Source organism: Pavona decussata, unplaced genomic scaffold (genome assembly GCF_977016875.1).
Source record: "Pavona decussata unplaced genomic scaffold, jaPavDecu1.1 SCAFFOLD_102, whole genome shotgun sequence".
Taxonomy (NCBI): Eukaryota; Metazoa; Cnidaria; class Anthozoa; order Scleractinia; family Agariciidae; genus Pavona; species Pavona decussata.
Window position 1 is genome coordinate 2,920,001 of NW_028145517.1, and position 21,998 is coordinate 2,941,998.

A 21,998-nucleotide genomic window follows, 5' to 3' on the forward strand; every position below is an offset into this window, starting at 1 on the left:
TTTGGACATTTTATAGCATCATTTTATGGTCTATAAGAGTATAGACCATAGAAAACTGCTGCCAATTTGCTTTTTACAATAACATGGAAAAAGTATGAGCGGAATTGGCAATTTCTTTTTCGTTGAAAAAGCGCGCGCATTACATCTGAAATTTTTAATTTCTGTACTTTTATAGACAATAGCTATGGGCCAATCAGCGCGCCGGAATTTGGACTGTTATTGTAAAATACCTCCGTGCAATTAAATAAAATAGGGGAAAGTAGAATTTATAATACTGGTTGAAGAGCTCTGCTAATTAAATTAGGCTTGGGAGATGACAATACAACAGTACGGAAAAAAGTGTTTACAGCAAATTATAAGTATATGGTATACGTTAAATTTTTTTAATATTATTGTTTGGCTATCAAGCAGAAAAAATTTGTATTTCTTCGAAAAACATTGTGGCGCAGACACTTAACTTCCCTTGGAATTGTTTCCCAGGTTTGTGATGCCACTACTCTAAACCGTGCTAAACCATAATCAGTTCAAGAAAATGGTCTGTACAGGTTTTGACTAGTGGCAAATCTGGTATTATATTTATGGATATCAGAAGCTAGGAAACCAAGATCATGGAGTGCAGGGGGTGTTTTTTTTATTGTATTGTAATTTATGCACAAGGGAACCAATTTTCAATTTAAAAATGTTCTCTAGCTTAAGGATTTCGAATAGAGTAAAATGTTGCATTATCTCTTTTGTGTGCAAAGAAGATGCAGTGAAGGCAGTAATATGTCTTATTTTTATCTTTTTAAATTTTGTTTGGCATGCAGTACCCCAGCTCGTTGACCCGTAATTTCGATATGGATATATGAGCGTATAGTATAGTTGTTTAAGCGTATTCATAGAGACAGTATCTAAGTTTATCTAAAATTCCAATTCCAAACAAATATGTTTGCATTATATTAATAGGGTTTATAAGTTACATTACCATAGTTTAGAATTTTCCTTACCTCCATGAAATTTTTAGGGATTTAATGTTTTTAATTTTTCGTTTTAATTATTTTATTTTAGAGATTTAAACAAAAACTCAAAAGGAAAGAGACCAGCAAATCCCCCTGAGACGGCAAGAAAGGAAACAGACAGTAAAAGGAAGAATGTGACAAGACCAGGAGTAACTGCAATGGCCACTTAGCTACAGTGTATATGATTTATTATAATTTACTGTGTCAAAGTCTAATAAATGTCTGCTGACAATAATTTTCACATTGGTGTACAGCATCATGTTTGATTACATTGACGTATTCCTATGATCCAAAATTTGGTCAGCCAAGCTGTCAAGCTGACCAGCCATATGCCTTAGCTGGGCAGCCACCTACTGGGCCTCCATTACTGTTTTATTATTTTTTTTTAATTTGTTCGCTTTACTTCTTAACTGATCTTCTTGTTTCTTGACTCTTCTCTCAAGGGCCACAATCCCTGTTTCCTTTTTTACAAGCTCCTCCTTGTCTTCTGCTAACTGTATGGCCATCGCAGTTTCTTCCAGTCTTGTTGCTTTCTTCCGTTTGCTGTCTATTTCCTTTCTTGCCATCTCAGGGGGATTTGCCGGTCTCTTTCCTTTTGAGTGTTTGTTTAAATCTCTAAAGATAAAATAATTAAAAAGAAAAATTAAAAACATTAAATCCCTAAAAATTTCATGTAGGTAAGGAAAATTCTTAACTATGGTAATATAACTTATAAACCCTATTATATAATGCAAACGTATTTGTCCACTTCCTTCCCTTTCCCTACCTGCAAGATCCATTGAACTAATAAAACCAACACCAGTAAATTTTCTTAATTTTGAGGTCTGCTATCACCCAGGTGGTTAACAAATATATACATTTATATAATTCTCCCTTTTTTGGCGGGGTGGGGAGGGGTGGAAGGTTTGTTGTTTTGGTGTGGTGATTGAATTTGTAAGCCTTCTTTGAAGTGAACTAATATGAAATGGGCGATTCCAGAAAATATCCATACCATACCACGGACGGCTTTTAGGATTTCCGAAGGGGAGGGGGGGTTCACGATTATGGAATTCTGAGGGCATGGGGGGGTATTTACGATTAAATATCCGAAGGCACTGTTGAATTCCACAGGTGGGATTTCTGGGGTAGACAGTGTAGAGTGAGTTCCTTGAAAACGCTATTGTAGTGGACTTTTGTAGTTCGTAAATAAAATTATCCACGAACGTATGACCGCGGAAGCAGGAAACCAGCATCGATAGATCATGATACATTTCATGTACACTACATGAAGCATATGGGTTGAGAACACTTTCGTGCACACTACATGACGTATAAAACGACGCAACAAGACTCGACGGTTTATTTGAACGCTGAAAGATTTTAACTGTCTGAATTTGAGCTATTCTGCTTTGTAAACGTCAAAACAGCACAAGAAAACAAAGAGGAGTAAAACTGCCGTAAATGGTGTTTATTATTATAGCCAAATTTGGACTTAAAAAGAAGTTTTCACAGCCTGACCACTAGCGGTAGGTTTTTCTTGTCGCTGAAGAGTAAAGCTTGTCGCCTAGCGCCGCTAGATCACAGCCCTGAGGAGGCATAAATTCATGTTCGTTTGTTCATATAGGCGTTGCTAAGTCGAAAATGTACTTCCCAGAAAAACCGGAAATTCTGAAGGGGAGGGGGGGTTCACGATTAAGGAATTCTGAGGGCATGGGGGGGTCACGCATTTTGGAATTTCCGAAGGCAAGGGGGGGTTAAAACATGGAAGCCGTCCGTTGTTGGGTATGGATATTTTCTGGAATTGCCCAATTTACTAGCAGGCCTCTCATTTGCATCCTTGACAAGCTTAAAGAAGAGAAAGTTGAAAACACATCACCTATAGTTTTTCTTACATAGGTCTACTGTCACTGAACTGATGTGTGTTTTTTGAACTATTGCTATGGTTATTTGACTTTTTGATTTTCAATGAACCATAGGACTTCTAGATTTTTACAAATTTACCAACGGACCACTAATCTGCATCATTGACAAGAAGGAAGTGAAACATGTCCAAGAAAAAGCTACATTATTGGGAAACTGTTGCCAAATATGATTACAAAGACAAACAATGGATAAGTGGGCAATAGATTTTTAAATGCATGTAAGCCTGTTACCATTATTTGTAATACATGGATACTTATTAGTTTCACTTGTACTTTCTGCCTACTCTAAATATGGACCACGCTCCCGTAAAACCCTCTCTCCTCCCCTCTCCTCTTATCTGTCCCATTGGAATAAAAAACCTTTCACCTATAGTTATTCTTACAATTGAGGTCAACTGTCACTGAACTGATGTGTGGTTTTTGAACTGACTGTGTAGTTATTGAACTTTTGATTTTTCATTGAATTGAACAAAACTCAATATTCCTTGTCAAAATGAACTTTGAATTTCATTGGTTCAAAGGAGACAATGTTATTTGAACTTAATGTATGGGTCAATTACTGCTGATAGATAACCTCCAGGAATTTGCAAAATATATATATATTTTTTTTTACTTTATGTTCTCCTCCCCAACCTTGGAGACAGAGAAAAAGACAATTCCCGACCCTTAAATATTTGGCACCAACTAACATAACTGAAATAACTGGTAAATAATTATATGATGTACAAATGACATTGTCAGCCATAAAGAGTTTTCAAAGTCCATTTGGCCTTCCATGTGTCCTTTGATAACCCAAAGAGGACTTCAAAACAAGGTAAGAACATCAGTCATGCCACTTGTCTGTGGCTTGTGGCATACTTTTTTTTCTTACCACAATTTGATGTCACAGGTGCATAATTATAGTGCAAATGTATAAAAAGCCCTCACCCATGAGCACCCAAGTGGTGAGAGTGCAGATGAGGTAAAGGGTGAAGGGGTTGTTTCTTTCAAATTATACTTGAGAAATAATGTCATTCGCAATAATGCTATTTAATTTATTGTTTAAGATGGCTTGACATCAATAAGTTTAACAACTCTCTCACACTAGCAATATGAACCAGGCCACGCAGATACATTTTCTGACTCAAGCCCCTCCTCAAGCCTGCACTGGCAGGACAACATGATATGAAATGCATTTCAGATAAGAGAATTACCAGAATTACTAAAGCTATTTATTAATTGAACGTCACTTGCGTCTTTATTAAAGAACTACGAAGCAAAAAACCGACTTATTACTCTAAAGCCCACATGTAAAGGTACTCACGTCGGCAGAAAAGAACTGGAAATGAAGATAACTACATTTACTCACCTGGAAGATTACGAGTCTCTTACAACGAAGACAATTGGAACAGCTTCAATGATACAGGCTTCCAACACTTCACGTCGAGAGATAATTAGGTTCCCGATGTTAACACTGCAAACTATGACTGGCGATGTCTCCTCCATTATGTTGCACACGGGATAGGCTATTAAAATTTCAGCTTTCGAACGATCAGAAGCCACAAGAGCCAAAAGTCTGAACGCCACCCGTTTTGAGAGTGTGAAATTTTCGCCATGACACGACGCTTAGCTGTCTCGTATTTTCCGTCAAAACAATAGAAAAAATGACTCCTTTGGAAAACCCTTGCTCATGAAGTCGAAGCAATATCTTTACAACATCTTTCATATCCACAGTTCACAATTCCTGATACTGATGGCTCAAAAATCCGAAGAAATCATGCCCGACCCAGACGCCATAATTCGACTTCGCCGAGACAGGCTGCTGGGCGCCAATTTGACCGGATGTGACGTCAACTTTTGTTGGATGATTCAGATACGAAAATTTGACGAGTCTTCTGCCCCGCCCCTGGTGCCGAACGGAAGTTGACGCAAGGAGTAAAAGTAAGCTGGAATGACATAGTTTATCTATTTCTTTTTCTCGCAATCAGTTAGTCGTTCCAGTTACGTACTGAGAAGAAAAATATGTTTGTAACCTTTTGTAAATGTTCCCCGCCCCAAAAACCCGACCCGATTTCAGACCGAAATTGTCAAAATCTATACCCGTTTTCAGACCAAAACGGCTCAAAAACCATACCCTTTGGGGCGGCACATACCTATATACCTTATATAGGGGAGTACCCCCCCCCCCCCCCGGGCATCTTAACAAGCAATCGGAAGGTCATTGGTTCGATTCCTGATAGAAGCACTCGGATTTCCTTTTTCCGAGTTTTTGCCTGTGTCACTGACTGAATAATACATCATTCTCTAAAACTTTTAGCTTTGCGGAGATGTGTTTAATCTCTTAATTTCACACCTTACGTTTTGAAGTAGGTCAGTAAGTCGTATTTCCATGACGATGCGCCGACATGAGCTCTGTTTCCTCGCGGGTCACAAATTGAGAAGGCCAGAGAATGAGCCGATGTGTAAGTTTGACTTATTGTACAATCCTGGCCTGGAGACCTCACTGAAGCTGATCTACAATTCATTCATTCATTCATTCATTCATTCATTCATTCATTCATTCATTCATTCATTCATTCATTCATTCATTCATTCATTCATTCATTCATTCATTCATTCATTCATTCATTCATTCATTCATTTAATCAATCAATCATTCATTCATTCATTCATTCATTCATTCATTCATTCATTCATTCATTCATTCATTCATTCATTCATTCATTCATTCATTCATTCATTCATCCACCTCCTCCTCCCTTTCAATGCCCTGTTGATGAACAAATTAAAGGCGAATCAATCGGTGTGACATCTGCGTCAATACTCAACATTAAGTGGGTGGCGGTGGCATACGTTAATAGGGGACCTTACAGAAGAAAGGTGTTGATGCTGTTGCGGCAAAGTAATGTGTCCGGCTAACTCAATCGGCCAGTATTCTAGCCAATACGTGGAAACAGGGAGGTTGAACATGGAAGTCCCTGTTTGCCTAATACATAAATACTATCCTAAACGAAGTTTTCGCCCAACACACGAGGTGATTACGAGGGCTGGCCAAGACGACGACATCGCCACATGAACGACTACAGTTCTGCGGCCGGCCGAGGAGTAGTAGCTTTTCTACCCTTTCACAACATCAACACCCTGCGGACCTACAATGACCAGAAAGAGAAAAGAGTGGGTTCTACTTAGAGATACTCCGCTGGTCAAAAAGAACGTGTCATCCAATCTTTTCTCTTTTTATCCGGGACAATCCGGGTCAATCACATGATTTGCATGCGCTTCCGGCCAGGCGCAGCTTTGTATAAAGATGGAGGGCTGGAAGTTTGCGTGTATCGTATATTTTCTGGTCTTCTTCGGCCTTTCCGCCGCCAAACCACGAAGCAAAGAGTACGTTTTCCTGGAAAACAGCCACGATGTCAACGCGTGGAAAGTGGAAGGCTGGGAAAAGCTGGATCGCCTGTCACCCTCGGAAGAAGTAATTCTGACCATCGCGCTCAAGCAACGCAACTTAGAATCGCTGGAACGAATCTTCTGGGAAGTGTCCGATCCGAGATCTTCAGAGTACGGCAATCATCTTTCCTTGTCGAACCTTACGCGTCTGATCGCGCCATCTGAAGAAACGCTGTCGATCGTCCAGTCCTGGCTGAGACAACATGGCGTTCGTTCCAGTGATTGCAGCTCTATTCTCACCGAAGATTTCATGACATGCCGGATGTCGTGCGAATCTGCGGAGGCGATGCTTGCTGGCGCGAAATTCTACCGTTTCAAACACTCCAAACTGTCCAAACCCGTTATTCGTTCGGTTAAGCTTTACTCTGTCCCAAAGGCTATTGCTCCTCATGTAGACTTTGTGGGTGGAGTGCTTCGCTTCCCAGCTGTAAATGGTCCATCAACGCCCAGAGTCTCTGGCCAGGAATTTCTCCAAAGCATGCTAACAAGGGACCAGGTCCACATCGGTGTCTTCCCAAGTGTTTTACGACAGCGCTATAATGTATCGGATGTGGTTGGCAGTCATCCAGAGAACCGCCAATCAGTGGCACAATTTTTGGAACAGTACTACAGCCCTACAGATTTAGAGGAGTTTTTCTACATGTTTGGCAGTTCCTTCAAGCATCTAGAAAAGATGACAAAGGTGATCGGCCCAGACAGTGGACGCTCTGGTATTGAAGCCAGCCTCGACACCCAGTACATTATGAGCCTTGGCGCTATGGTGCCAACTTGGTTCTGGAGCACTGGCGGGCGCCATCAGTCCCAAGAACCCTTCTTGGAGTGGCTTCTGGACATAAGTAATCGCTCAGTTGTGCCCTGGGTACATAGTGTAAGCTACAGTGACAATGAGGATACACTTGATGTTGCATACATGAACAGGATCAATGTGGAGTTCCAGAAGGCTGGTGTTCGAGGGCTCTCATTTCTATTCGCAAGCGGCGACAATGGTGCCGGTTGCAAAAAGGCAAAATTCCGCCCAATGTACCCATCATCATCTCCCTATGTCACCACTGTTGGCGGCACAGCATTTAATGATCCCTTCACAGTATCTGGCGAATATGGCTATGATATAAGTGGTGGAGGATTCAGTAACATCTTCCCACGACCATCGTATCAAAATGACGTAGTCCAGAATTACCTAAAGACAGGACCCAACATTCCACCATCCTCCTACTTTAACTCTGGTGGTCGTGGATTTCCCGATGTTGCGGCACTAAGTAATCACTTCTGGATCGTCAACAACATGGTCCCTGTTCCTGGCGTGGCTGGAACATCGGCTTCAACACCAACAGTCGCTGGAATCATTTCATTGCTGAATGATGCACGACTCCACAGTAAGAAGTCTGCCTTAGGATTCCTGAATCCCTTCTTGTATCAGAATGCTGCAGCCTTGTATGATGTTACCACTGGGAACAACGAAGGATGTTTGGCGGGTGATACAGGTTTCTATGCCACCACTGGCTGGGATCCAGTAACAGGATCTGGTACTCCTAACTTTCCAGCATTATTGAAAGCTGCTGTTAGTTACCAGTGACACCACAAAGGGGATTTTCTAAAAACAGCTTCAGGTTGTGCTTCTGCAAAAGCTCTATTAAGCTCCCTTGTCTCCTATTCTAAAAGTCTTCCATTTAAATGTCAGACTCTATTAATCCACTGCTCCCCCTTCCCCTACTTTCTGGTATTTTACAAAACCCCAAAGTAACATCAAGTTAGACGGTCAGAACATCAAACTTGAAAACTTTCCATTAGATGTGGGTATTGGGCTTGTCCCCTTACTCTTCTTACAAAAGTACTGGGGAGAAGTTACTAAAATTTCAAAACAAAAGGCCATTTCCGAGTTGCTGTGAACGTCATAACAAAATCAAGGCTAAGTGCAAAGTTTTTGTTGTGAAAATTAGTTTTTATTCATATGCAAACAAAACTAATTTTCATTTGAAAAGTTTTGCACTTAGCCTCGCTTTCATAATGAGGTTCACAGCAACTCGAAAATGACCTATTCACCTTTATTCTAATGACTGCAGTGGTTCAATAAGCATTGATATTACAAGGAGAAATTTGGTGCTGATAACTGTGAGGGCTTAAAGGGATAAACCATTAAAAACAACCTGTTGTTTCTATGTTCAGTTATAGTACAAATCTGAAAACAGTGAACGCTTTTATTAACTTTGAAAGAGAATTGAAATTATCTGAGAAAACAAGGGGTGGCTGCATCACCATCTGTTTTGTTACATGTCTGCAGTTTCCACTCTCAGCCAATGGAAGGCTACAAACATATAAAAATTTAAGCTGATCATAGTCTTTTGATTTGCACTATAATGGTGTAATAGAATTTCAAAAAAGTTTATTACAGTTTCCTTTTTTGCCTGAATTTCTTATGTGGACTGAGGCCTGCTTTCTTGATGTACAGATCTAAATTAGCCCCCTGGGGCTTTATAGAGCTTTCATGGGATATGACTTCTAGCTGAGATTATTAAAAAAGATTTTAGTCAACAGGGATCATAAATAGGGTTTTATTTTGAATTCAAAAACACTTTTTTGATATGCCGTAAACACACCACAAAATTATATTGAATTGACTATTGTTATGTTCTCATCAAATTATAGCTTTAGGAGGAATGAATGAATAAATGTGTATCTTTTTTTGTTTTTGCATAATTTTTAGTGTGCTACCTTGCTCTGTATGGCTTAAAAAAGTAATTCACTATACATATACAATCATGTAACACAGTGAAAAGAAAAGGTATATTTTCATTTCAAGTATTTAGTTCACAAAGATATTGAAATATTTTTCCCAGTTAAAGTTGAAGGGCTCAGTGCACAACCAACCTTATTTCTTTACTATGTCGCATTTCATTTTGTTGTTTTAGCTCAGATTCACTGGAGTTTTTGCATGAAGCCTTGAATTCCTTCAGGAAATGTTCTTCCAATGCTTTATCCACTGTTTTGTGCTTCATTTGCAATAAAAACCTATGATTATGTTTCCTGACTGAGCAGGGCGTAGGGGACTTAAACCAGACCTGAAAACCACACTTAAAAGGCTCTGGCACCTAGGGTTATGTCTGACCCAGTAAAAATCACCACTTCCATGGAAACAAGGGGTGCTTACCATTTACATGGAAAACCCAGAAATTCCAGTTGAAAAATCAAATGGTATGCATCATTCTATTTGGAGTACGTCTGAAATTATGGGCTTCTGGTCAAAGTGATGCATTTTTATTACTCTTTTGGGATTTTACAGCTGATGTTCATACATTTTGCATGTTATCTAATCTTCTGTTAAGACAAGCTAAATCATTTCATATTTATGCCAAAAATTTCCATCCGGGTGGTTTGCCTAAATGGTAAGCACCCAAGGAAAGATCTTTTTGCATTTTACGTGCTGGGATTGGATTTTTGTTAATGCCACATGTACTCTTATTATTTCTAAAGCACTTCTGATACTTTCATTATGTGACAATTTGCTAAATGTCAACTCAAGAAAATCCTGGTTCTTGCCACATGTTCATATTTTACAAATTAGCGCTTTTTGTAAATGCAAGGTTTGAGCTTTAGGCCGTCCAGCTTGTGTGATGGAACTGTCTTCACTGATTCTTTATCTTTGATGAAATCAAACAACACAAACATCTTGTTTGAGGAGTCCTAGGAGACATAAACAATGGAAAACATTAAATCTGCCATCTAATAAAATTATCGATTTTCAAAAAAAAAGTAGTTGCATAGGAAAGGCCCAACCAAAGGTTCAACTCCTGTTAGGTGAACTCGGATTTCTTTTTGTCATTGACTGAATGAAGCATCATTTTCATTTTTTTGCCAGGCTTAATATATATACCATCACATTCCATTGCACATTTTCCACACACTGACTTCAAATCCATAGTTTTAATGGCCTACAAGCCTCCTGTAGCTCAGTAGTAGAACATCTGAACTAGTAACTGGAAGGTCTTAGGTTTGACTCCTGTTGGGAGACGTTGGCTTTGAGAAGGTATTAAATAAAAAATCAGGGACTAAACAGAAGTGGACAGAGATGGTAAATTAGATGTATCTGTGGCCTTTCAGTAAGGGTTATAATCTTGGAGGGGTGGGGTGGGGTAATAATATTGTTAGGGAGGCTGTTTACTTATTTAAATATGGGTAACATGTTGCAATGCAACAAAAATTGAACCAAGGATAAACTATGAACCACAACACACATGTATATATGGAACCTATTTTTAAAGTAGCCACACAATCACGAGACATTTGACATTTTCTATACAGAATTACATGCCTCCTTTTGAAGTTTGAAACCCAGTCTTGAGAGGGACTTTGCAAACTCTGTTGTATCAGTTATACGACTGGTCACTTCAGCCACTTTCAGGACACCACTAGAATGTGACAAAACACATACATGCAAAGGTTAAGCCTGTGTGCAGTCCCATGAATAGAACAAGCCAAATAACCAAACATGTAAAGTAACTAGGAACATTAGTTTTCACCCATAGTAGAATGCTATTCCAACCTAGAGTGAAACAACATTAACTGCAGCTTCAAACCAGTGATCGTTGAGGCAAAAGTCCAAGACACGTAACATTCAGTCCCGGGGAGAGGGTGGGCTATTCAGTATATTGGTATGGCCCAAAATACAACCAAGAAAAGTCCATTTCCCCCCCCCCCCCCCTCCACGTAAAATCCCTAAAGTATGTCCCTGCTAAGATATTTCCACCCAAAATATGTCCTCTGGAAAATTCAAACCCCCCAAAAATTCAAAATCGCTAATTTCTAACTGGCCAAGTAAGTTTTTGCACCCCCATCTAACTAATATACCTGGGTATCCCCTCCCCTCCACCTCCACTGACATAAAACTAGTTCATTATTTTATTTAATACCTTGTTATCCATTTTTGCAATAAAAATTATACCAAAAAGTCATATTTGGTAACATCAACTTGCAGACACTGGATTACTAATATCATTACAGAGTCATAAGAAGAGTACTACAAAATCAAACTGGATATCTTAAATTATTAAAATATTTTCAGCACTCAGGAAACAGTAAAGTAGGTACAGGTCAAAAGGGCATTGCTTCTTTATTTTATAAACCACACTGAGAAAAAAAGGAAGAACTTGCCCCAGTTTTAGGACCCTGTGGGCTTCTCTCAAGAAATCTACCACGTTCGTTCCCATCAGTGAAAGACAGAATACAGCAACATCAACACTTTGAGAATTCAAAGGGACCTATGGAAAAACAAGAATGGATATTTTCACTTGAACTGAGTGAGAATGGTCAATCAGTTAAGCATGGTTTCAATTTACTGTAAGTACACGGTATGTTTAATTCGCAAAGCCCTAAATCCAATACAGTCGAACCTCTTTGTTACGGACACCAAGGGGACAGGAATAGGTGTCCGTATTATAGAGGTGTCCGTTTTAGAGAAGTAGTCTTTATGTGGATTTCAGTCTTTCAGGGACCAAGTGAACTGTCCGTAATAGAGAGGTGTCCGTAAGGAGAGGTTCAACTTTACTGAAATTAGGCCTTCCCTAGGATAATTTGCAAACTAAAGGAAGTTAACTGGTTGAAGAAGTGTTGCAAGTCTTTTAACCCTTTCACTCCTCAATATCAAACAATAAATTCTCCTATCTTATCCCCATACTTTTCTTATAAAAGTACTGGGGAGAAGTTATTAAAATATCAAGAAAATTCACCTTGGGTGATCATATCCTTAATTCTCATGACCTCAGGGATTGAATAAGCATTGGTATTACAAGGAGAAATTTGATGCTGATCACTGTTATGGCTTAAAGGGTTAAGCAATCACAGTTACATGTGGTTAGGCAAAACCAAGCAAATGTGAATTCCTACATTCCTGAGAAACATAGCTCAACCTAAGTCTTTCTGTTTACTACAACCAACCTTTGCCATGTTGCATGCTGTTACAAATTTGTTCTTTGCTACAAGGTCAAATGAATGAACTTTATTCATAACACTTTGGGCAATGACTGCTTCTCCACAGCCAAAATCTGCCACCACATCTGAGGTAGGTCTAAAAAACAAGTAACTGTTATTAATGACAAGTTTAATTTGGAGGCAGAAACAAACAGATAAAATGGAGAGCCACCCTACCACCCCTCTTCTCTTGCTTGTGAGAGTAGCAGGCTCACCCTCCTTAAAATCTTGCTCTTTTTTCATTTGCAAAAGTTGCCAAAGAAAGTGTGAAAAACAAATCAGATTTCAATAGGATTCAAAATTATTACCTCTTTTGACTTAAATCCATGTAATTAATAATAGACCAAAGAATTTCCCATGGGGAGGAGGGAAGTGGACTATTGGGGAGGCTCTGCCCAAAAAGGGGTTTTCTTTTTTAGGATGAATTTTATGAGCCGAAGTATAGCAAAGGGCCAGGAAAACGGTCATTTAGGTATTTAAAAGGGCCTTTCAAAATATCTAAAACAGACCCAATGAAAAAAGATGGAGTGTTCCTACTGTAGGTATCTGAAAGGGGTACTATTTCCTATGGAAGGTATATGAAAGGGTTGCCTTTCCTGACAAATATGGTATATAAAAGGGTGAGGGTTTTGACCTAGGGAGGAGTCTCCTAGTATAGAATTTTCTTGAGTACCACCTCTCCCCCCTCCCCTTGGGATTTCCCACACCCTTCTCTGGTTCTTAAGTTTACCTTTTCTTCAACCACTCAATGATCTTATCAACAGGATTGACTGGCCATAATTTGACTTGATTGGTGAAACCTCGGTGATAAATATCGAACAAGCTGGGGTCTTCAGAGAACATAGCGACTGCCTCATCTCCTGTGGTAGTGTACAGCTGTTCATTTATCCAGCGAAACCTGGAAGATTCCAACTGCTTTGTCATCTTATCATAAAGACTTGCTTTATTTTGAGAAGCAGGGGGACCATCACTGAGCTTCGTACTGTCATTTGTTGTTTGCTGAGAAGAATTGAGTTTTACTTCATTTCTTGTTTTCTTTCTTTTCTGTTTGCGATTTGTTTCTAGATCTAAATCACTTTCTCCCATCACCTCTTTGCTTCTCTCTTTTGTCTTCTTTCTCTTAGACTTCTTCATTTTATTACTAATGCGTTCTTCATTGACTTTATTTTTGTCAAAATTTTCCGCACTTTGACTTAACATTGTCAGAGAAGCAACACTTTCAGCCTCTTTAACTTGAGAAACTCTCTCAGCACAAGCCCCCTCATTAGTTTCTATGAGCTCAGTACTTTCATCTGTTTTGAATTTATTTCTTTGTCCCTTTTTCTTTCGCTTCTTTTCCTGCTTGTCTGAACTCTCTTTATTATGCAACGACTCTCTTTTCTCGTTTTTCAAATGACCACCTTGATGGACGTTGTCAACCTTGTCCCCACTGGTTTCTGATTGGTTGTCTCGGCTTAACTCTGTGTGTTGAGAATTCAACTTCTGATCTTTCTTGAATTTATTCTTTTCCCTCTTGTCCTTTCGTTTCTTTTTCGGTTTCTTTGAACTTTCCTCGTCATGTAACGCCTTTCTTTTCTCTCCCTTGGGTGTAAGCTTACTCCCTTTATGAACATTAACACTACCATCGCTTGAAGAAGTTACTAAAGAGGTTTTGCTTGCTGTACAGTCCGAGATTTCACCAAACAACTTATTAACCAGGGAGTCTTGTTCTTTTGATATACTATCCCACTCTAACACCTCGAAAGAGCTCTGCATTGCGATAAATTTCACTAAAACTTCAGATTTATACGAGAAAATTTGTACACCACGCGCTAAGTTTCGTCCGCCATGTTTGAAAAATGGTCTATTGTGGTCAGCGCTCTCCCAAAATGATTCTGCGCCAGACCGAGGCTTTGAATACCCTCTTCTGCTCGATCCACGATCCATCATGGCGGTGGGAAAAAATAAGAGACTGACCAAAGGAAAAAAGGGTCTCAAAAAGAAAATGTAAGCGATTTTAGAGTTTTTTGGTATCCTTGTAGCATTTGGATATCTTTTGAAAATTATTTCATATAAGAAAAATCGGTGGATGGCAAGAATATGTAACGGATTCAACTGGATGTGCAATTCATGTTTTTCTAAAGTACGCCGAGAAGTAACTTGTAATTTAGAGGTTTCACCCCAAAAATCAATAAAAAGGAATTTGAGGCGGGAATTGAGCAAAGTTTTAATGGCGACAGGGACTTCTTAGCTCTGATTTAACCTGTTCGAGTTGTTATTAAGTTAGTGTTTGTTATTTTAATAGCGTTGATCCCTTTACCAAGAAAGATTGGTACGATGTCAAGGCTCCGTCCATGTTCACCATCCGACAGATCGGCAAAACCATGGTAACCAGAACTGCTGGAACCAGTAAGTGGTGATCTTGACGATGTCTTTAGGAGTTAAACTATTTCTATTAAAGTACATAATTATTTTACATTTAACAATTAGATTATGAGCTCGAGATTTCTATCGCGTGATAGTTGATGAGGGCGAAGCCCGAATCAACTATCACGCATAGAAATCGAGAGCGAATAATCTAATTGTTTTAGTATAAATCTACTAGTCGTTCAAAACTAAACAAGTAAATTATCTATTTCCTCATCGCAGACACTTCGAAAACGCGAAGAAGCGGGCGCCATTTTGTTGAAAATCGCTACTCACTATCTATCACAGAATAGATAGCGAGTAGCGTAGCCAATCAGAGAACGGCATTCGTGATAGAACACTAGTAGATTTATACTAATATAAATTAGACTCAAAGCTTACGACTGCAATGTAGTTAAAGTTGCTAAAAAGTCAATCTTCAGCCGTTTTTGTTATTTCCGAATGTATGAACATTGATGCTATCTTTAAGCACACATATTTATAAAATTCTGATTATTCTACTAAACTGTGTTTAAGAGCTGTACACTGTGTAAGGATTATGATGCGCACACCAGGGGACATGTTGTGGGGACATGCTTCCTTGTGTGCACTGGTCAGATGTTCTTACCACTGAGCTGCTGAGTGATTCATGATGATGATGAGCTATGCCATTTATTAGATTCAGAAAGATTTTCGCGCAGTCCCCTACATTAATTATACATGCACTGCTGTCATGCTAACTCTCTTTCAAAAACTGCAAGCATGAATAGAGTTTGAGTCGCAAAATGCATACATGATTAATATATGGGGCTGTGCAGAAATCTTTTGAGGTGGATTCATATGTGACACACACACTGTATACTGCTAGGATCAACAATAGACACCTTTAGATTCTAGTACAAGCACAAGTTTTTACAATAGGGGAAGAGTGTGCACGCACGAACCAGTGTCATTTTGGCAGGAAAACGAGATAGCCATCATCATTTTACTGCAAGTTTTTGTGAGAATGGCATAGTGGCGAAAAGAAGTCCTAGAAATTGGAATCTCAGCAATAGGTTAGCTATTGGCATTCAAAACACTGCATCAATTTTGTTGTTCACAAAAAGAGTAAAATGAAGCTTCCTGGGCTTAATTTGTTCTTAGGAGTTCGCTAAAAACTTGAAGTCAAAACTTGTATTCATAGTCATACTTCTACTAGAGGTCTCTTGAAAGGAACATGTGTGGCAAGATATAGAGAAAGACAGTAATTTTTTAAGCTCAGTAATGAAATGGGATAAGGAGTACATTATGAGCAAAAACCTGAGTCCCTGATAAGAATTGAAGCCATGATCTTGAGTATGGCAGGTGGATCCTGTTACAACTGCACTCACTACTTTAGCTACGTAATCTATGTCGAATTTAGTTTAAATGTGTAGTGTGTGCCATAGAGTACATAACGGTTTTGAAAATGTTTTTGGCCTAATCCAGGAAAAACATTGCAGGCCTTAGTCTGGAATAATAGTGGTCTTATCTCAATCATTCCTCCTCTCTGCAGAAATTGCTTCCGATGGTCTCAAGGGACGTGTGTTTGAAGCATCGCTGGCTGACCTTCAGAATGATGAGGTTGCCTTCAGGAAATTTAAACTCATTGTTGAGGATGTCCAGGGTAAGAACTGCCTCACAAACTTCCATGGCATGGACATGACCACAGACAAGCTGAGGTCGCTGGTCAAGAAATGGCAGGTGAGTGCTTTGTATGTTCATTGAAAACTGCCCCCTGATGTCTTTTTAAGGCCCAATAGCAATCACTAATCATATCAGTGGATTATAATGAATGCAGGTTATGAGAGTTAACCAAATTATCACCAAAGATGAATTGTCTTGATATTTAAACGAGTTCTCTCAAATAGGACTCAATGAAATGTATGGAGACCAGTAAGGGGAATTTGTATAATTATACTGCCCAGGGCTTAAAGTGTTAAGTGCTCTTCACTCGTTCAACTCTCTCAATGTGTTTTGTAGCAGTAAGGTAACATAACAGGAATAGTATGCAGAAAGAGTCAAGTCTAACGGGTCTTGGAGAAAATTAGTGTGAAACCGTGGTCTGTGCAAATCGCAGACTACGCCGACTACCCTTCAAGCTAATTTTTTTCCTTTAGAGTTTGTTTGACAAATGGCTATTTAGATTTAGTTGGATTGTATCACAAGTTGGCATAGAGCTTGAAGTAGTAATACTGTAACTTGGAGGGTTTTTACAATAGAATCTCGCTTTTAACAATTCTTGAATCCTGTGCTTTCTTGAGCCGAAATCTTTTTCCAGTGGCCAGTGTTAGTCAAGAGTTAACCTCAGGTTACCTCAAACCTCCACAAACTCTCCTTTCATAAGTTTCTGCTGTTTTAACCCATTAATTCCTAATATCAACATGTAGATTCTCCCTACTACTATTCTCTACATATTTCTTATAGGACTAGTACAGAGAATTTGTTTATCAATCAGTGGATGACTGTTATCTTTGGTGATCATTTTCTTCATTCTCATGATCTGAATGTTTAATCAAGCAGTGACATTGTAAGGAGAAATAAGATGCTGATCACTGTAGGGTTCTAAAGTGATGACGTCACAAAAACTAAATTTATGAAATTATGGGATTTGTTAGTATATTCGGAAAGAGCATGATGAAAAATGCCTACTTGCCAAAAAATCAACATGTTATTGAAATTTGGGAGCGAGATATTAGCTCTGTTATGCCCTGGTGACTCCATACAAATCCTTCTAATTTTATCTCAGTTCCATACATTAACCCTTACGCTGCGGGCCATTTTTTTACCCGTATGTGGACCAGACTTGTTGCGATAATTTTTATCACTTTCGTGGTCAAATTCATTGCCAAAAAAGTCTTATGGTACAGCAGAATGGTTCCAAAGCCTCTCTAGAACATGGTCAGCTGTGTATCCACTCATTGCTTGTAAGTTTCAAGGGAAAAAAGGATGAAGTAATCACAAAATTCACCCAAAAACCACATGTGAAAATCCAAGATGGCGGATAATTTGCAGTTGACAAGAAAAACAAATCTTGTAGGTTTTTTCAGTCATGTATCTGTCACCAAATGTACCAGTCTTTACCAGGCCCTCATAAGTTTATTTATATGCGGTTTGATTGTTTTTTCTATGTGCGGTATTATTCATACAAGCACTGTAACTTAGGACGTACTGAGTACGTCCTCATAGCATATGAGTAAACTGATACAGGACGTACTCAGTAAGTCCTTGTAGCAGTGAAAGGGTTAAGAACTGAGACAAAATTAGAAGGATTTGTATGGAGTCATCGGGGCAAAACAGCTAATATCTCGTGGAAGTAAGGCTGAATTTGACTCTGTTACCTGTCTTACCATCAGACACTCATTGAAGCAGCTGTTGATGTGAAAACCACCGACGGTTACCTCCTGAGGCTGTTCTGTATCGGCTTCACCAAGAAACGAACAAACCAGATCAAGAAGACAGCGTACGCCAAACACTCGCAAGTGAAAGCCATCCGTAAGAAGATGGTGGACATCATCACACGCGATGTCAGCACTGGTGACTTGAAAGATGCCGTCAACAAGTTGTAAGTACTCTGAAGGTCCATGTTTGCTAGCAAGGCTGTTGACCAACTATTTTCATTGAACCATAAAGTGAAGCATGGATGAGTTCTTTTGTTGTCAGGTTCTCTACATTTTGGGAAGTCATACATGTCCATCTAGGCATCTAGGCTTTATTTGAACTCCACTGGCTTCCAGTTTCCGAGCGAATCAAATTCAAAATAATTCTGCTCACCCACAAAGCTCTTCACCAACAGTCCCCCATCTACATACAAGACCTGATACGCCGCTATACAACTTCAAGAACGCTCCGATCGTCGTCTGATGCATGTCGCCTATGTCATATCAACCATAATCTAAAGTCGTATGGCTCCAGAGCTTTCGCTGTTTCGGCCCCAGAACTCTGGAACAAACTACCTATCGACATCCGTAATTGCGACAATTTAAATGTTTTTAAACGTAAACTTAAGACTCATCTTTTTTCGAATTATTTTAAACAAATATGATTTTTACTTTGTAAAGCGCTTAGAACAGAACTGGATAAGCGCTATATAAGTAGTTATTATTATTATTATTATTATTATTATTATTATTATTATTATTATTATTATTATTATTATTATTATTATTATTATTATTATTAGGCTAATCCTTCAAATTGAAACCTTGAGACCAAAAAATAAAATGCAGAATCATGTGTATGTTTACACACTAACCAGTGTGTCTGCTGATATGGAGCAATCCCTGTTACATTGTCTCCATTTTACTGTTATTGGGTGTAATTTCATTTTACTTTATTTAATACTTTTATTTACATACATTTATTCTCGGTATATTAGCATTAATTTTATTAAGAACTAGTTCATTGTATGATGCAATTCTAGGGATTTGATTGGCTTAGCAGCCATGGTGTATGAGCCACTATACTGTGCTGGAGAAATAACAGCCATTAAGTTGTCTTCTGGTTTTCCTTGCAAAGCGAAATCAACAAGATCTAACAATATTTTGTGGTTGTTTTTAATAAAACAGTTATTCCACTCATGCATATTGGATACAAGATGATTATACATAGCCAACTCAATGCTACATGCCTCATTGGCTATCTCTCTTCTCATATGCAACACTCTCTCGCTCTCGAGGGTAAATAAAGTTATGTATCCAAATTCACACTTGGCATACTTTTTGACCAAGCTCTTCATTTATTGTATAGTTTATCTAAGGATGGTCACCACGTGCATCATGCCCTTGTACACCTGGACAAGGAAGCATGCTTAGTAACATTTTAAAAATGTCTTCATTATTGCTTTAATTTTACGATACAGCGCAGTCCAGTAGGGTATAACGCTTTCTTGCCTTTGTCACACTTGCTTCAATTCTTTCCCGTTGTCAGAATCCCAGATGCTTTTGGCCGTGACATTGAGAAGGCGTGTCAGTCCATCTACCCCCTTCACGATGTTTTCATCAGGAAGGTCAAGGTTTTAAAGAAACCCAAATTTGATAGTAAGTACTGTCAGTCTAGCACGTCTTCATCATATTGACATAGGCCGCTCAGATCCAATTGGATCAAGCCGTCTTTGCCAAGACCACCTGTATCCAGTGTGGTTGACCTTCTTCCCACCACTATACCCCAGTTTGAGGATGAAGGCCATCACACAGGAACCTTTATAGGCACAGTATGTCTGGGTATACTATTGCATTACATCATGTTTACAGGTATCACTGAGCTGATCGCAAAAGATGGTGTCGTTAGCGAAGACGAGAATTTAATTTCATCTATCCAAAGTCTCATCTTTCACGTAAGAGAGAGCACTATTGACAGATCTGTCAACATCATACTCTCTGGGAAATTGTACATGATTTTCGCAGCACACAGTCCGTGTTTTTCCCGCGAAAGACACCGTAGAAACCAAACTTTTCTCGCTTATTTCTCGTGAACGCTTCAGTCCTGATCTCTGAAATTTGGTGTACAGGTTCCATTTTATGTAATCTCGCACGTGTTAAAAAAAGGTTATGATCCGAAAGATTCGATTCAACCTCCGGGAATACCTTAATTTAACACTTTACTTGCATTGCTGTTGTACAAAAACCAATGTGTGTGTTCTGGTGTCTTTGTACAGTTGGCAAGTTGATGGAGATGCATGGTGAAGGAGCAGCTCACAGCAGCACAGATGAGACCGGCGCCAAGATTGACCGTGACACTTTCGAGCCACCGGTTCAAGAGTCTGTGTAAAAAACAAATGAGTCAAAATTGAACATAGCAAATTAAACTTCTGAGAGAAAAGAGGTTGTCATGTGGTGATGTGGTCTTGAGTAATTCATTGAAACACCAAGATACTGTTGCTCTTCTCGAAAAATGAGAGACCGGGTAAGCTTCCCCTATTCTGCAATTTCAGACTTGTTTCCACAGCAGTATGTCATCTCTTCGAGGCCAGTGTCGATGTCGGGCCGGGAGGATAACCGGTTTATGTCAAATTTTAGGTCGATTTTTCGTTTCGCTCAAAAGTGCCTGGATTTTTGCGTGTGTCGTTTAATGTAGTCAGAGGACATCCTTCTGTGGTTTTGACAGGTGAATGAGCTTTTATTGTTAGTAATAATCAAAGATTAGGGAGTGCGTTCAATGTCACCAGGCTCTCTCTTCTTTGCTAAGTTGGTAATGATGTCTCCGCCCCTGTAAAATCTAACGGGGATTCCAGTTACGCGTCCCAAGATCCATTCATTCAATCAACGTTGTCGCATACAATCTCGACTCCAATCTGTATTAGGAGTGCGTTCTTTCTACATGTACGTTGAACGCAATTACACATTGTTGTTGTTGTTGTTGTTGTTGTTGTTGTTGTTGTTATTATTATTATCTTAAAAGAACACGCACTGGCCTGGTGATTTCGACTAGATGTTGAAGTTAGGGCACCAGCAACAGCAATATAGCGACATCCTCACAAACTTCAGATCGCTAAACGACTATATCGATCTCTTGCTTTATTACCGTCAATGAATTCGTCACATATAGGAATTCCTCATGACGAGAACAAATGTTTTAGTAGAAGTCGCAATTAACGGGAATGAAATCGAACGACAGCCCACCAAGTCAGGAGGGAATTAGCTGTTGCCGTCACTAATTTAGCAGAGAACAACCAACCGTACAACCACGAGGCGTACTCCGTGGCACGGTTATTCGACTCTTCTGCGCACAGCACTACGAGCATGCGCGGACAATACCACCACCTACGCTGGCTGGGTGTAGGCGTATATTTAGTTTCTTTGTCGTCGGATTATTTTCACAGGGGCGTTTATTAGATACTAGTTGGCCATAAGAGAGAGAAGTTTATTTCAGAATACCTACTGCATGCAAAGGGGGCGTTTAATAGATGCTGGGCGTCTATTGAAGTAAACGATACGTCAATGGAGCCGTACGAAGATATGATAAACGCTACCAAAATAATTGACAGGTTTCAGGGGTCGGGATCTTCTCGGTCTTCTACACTTTGGATCAAAAGCAGCCATAAACATTATGGCTAAATATTTCTTAAACCTTTTAACCCCTAATATCAAAGAACAAATTCTCCTATCTTGTCCCCATACTTTTCTTATAAAAGTACGGTGGAGAAGTTAAAATATCAAGATAATTCACCTTGGGTGATCATATTCTTAATTCTCATGACCTCAGGGGTTCAAAAAGCATTGTTACTACAAGGCGAAATTTGATACTGATCGATATCAGCGTTGGAGCTAAAACCGCTTTTCTCGTGAACGGCAACCATTCATCAACA

The 21,998-nt window shown here is 39.2% G+C and overlaps 3 protein-coding genes and 2 long non-coding RNA genes across 5 annotated transcripts in view; 3 read left to right on the forward strand and 2 right to left on the reverse strand.

Moving 5' to 3' along the window:
- Positions 1-1,239, forward strand: part of LOC146471636 (uncharacterized) — a 4,721-nt gene extending 3,482 nt beyond the window's left edge. Inside the window, exon 2 of the long non-coding RNA XR_014866790.1 lies at positions 1,048-1,239. This is a non-coding gene — a long non-coding RNA (uncharacterized LOC146471636). The remainder of the gene's footprint in view (positions 1-1,047) is intronic.
- On the reverse strand, positions 1,170-4,781 carry LOC146471637 (uncharacterized). The gene is made up of 2 exons (XR_014866791.1): positions 4,248-4,781; positions 1,170-1,613 (listed from the first exon to the last, which is right to left on the reverse strand). It is a non-coding gene; the product is annotated as an uncharacterized LOC146471637 (long non-coding RNA).
- Positions 4,782-6,144: 1,363 nt separating this feature from the next.
- On the forward strand, positions 6,145-9,007 carry LOC146471638 (tripeptidyl-peptidase 1-like). Its single transcript, XM_085120028.1, has one exon. It carries the CDS (start codon positions 6,186-6,188, stop codon positions 7,899-7,901), a length of 1,716 nt encoding a protein of 571 aa, XP_084976154.1. The 5' UTR covers positions 6,145-6,185; the 3' UTR covers positions 7,902-9,007.
- A 325-nt stretch (positions 9,008-9,332) lies between these two features.
- LOC146471639 (uncharacterized) lies at positions 9,333-14,148 on the reverse strand. The gene is made up of 5 exons (XM_085120030.1): positions 13,020-14,148; positions 12,257-12,386; positions 11,474-11,580; positions 10,635-10,731; positions 9,333-10,006 (listed from the first exon to the last, which is right to left on the reverse strand). Exons 1-5 carry the CDS (start codon positions 14,042-14,044, stop codon positions 9,884-9,886), a joined length of 1,482 nt encoding a protein of 493 aa, XP_084976156.1. The 5' UTR covers positions 14,045-14,148; the 3' UTR covers positions 9,333-9,883.
- A 1-nt stretch (position 14,149) lies between these two features.
- On the forward strand, positions 14,150-20,512 carry LOC146471640 (small ribosomal subunit protein eS1). The gene is made up of 6 exons (XM_085120029.1): positions 14,150-14,275; positions 14,574-14,677; positions 16,209-16,396; positions 18,049-18,257; positions 19,622-19,731; positions 20,349-20,512. The coding sequence occupies exons 1-6, from the start codon at positions 14,217-14,219 to the stop codon at positions 20,459-20,461; spliced, it is 783 nt and encodes a 260-aa protein (XP_084976155.1). The 5' UTR covers positions 14,150-14,216; the 3' UTR covers positions 20,462-20,512.
- Positions 20,513-21,998: the final 1,486 nt, after the last annotated feature.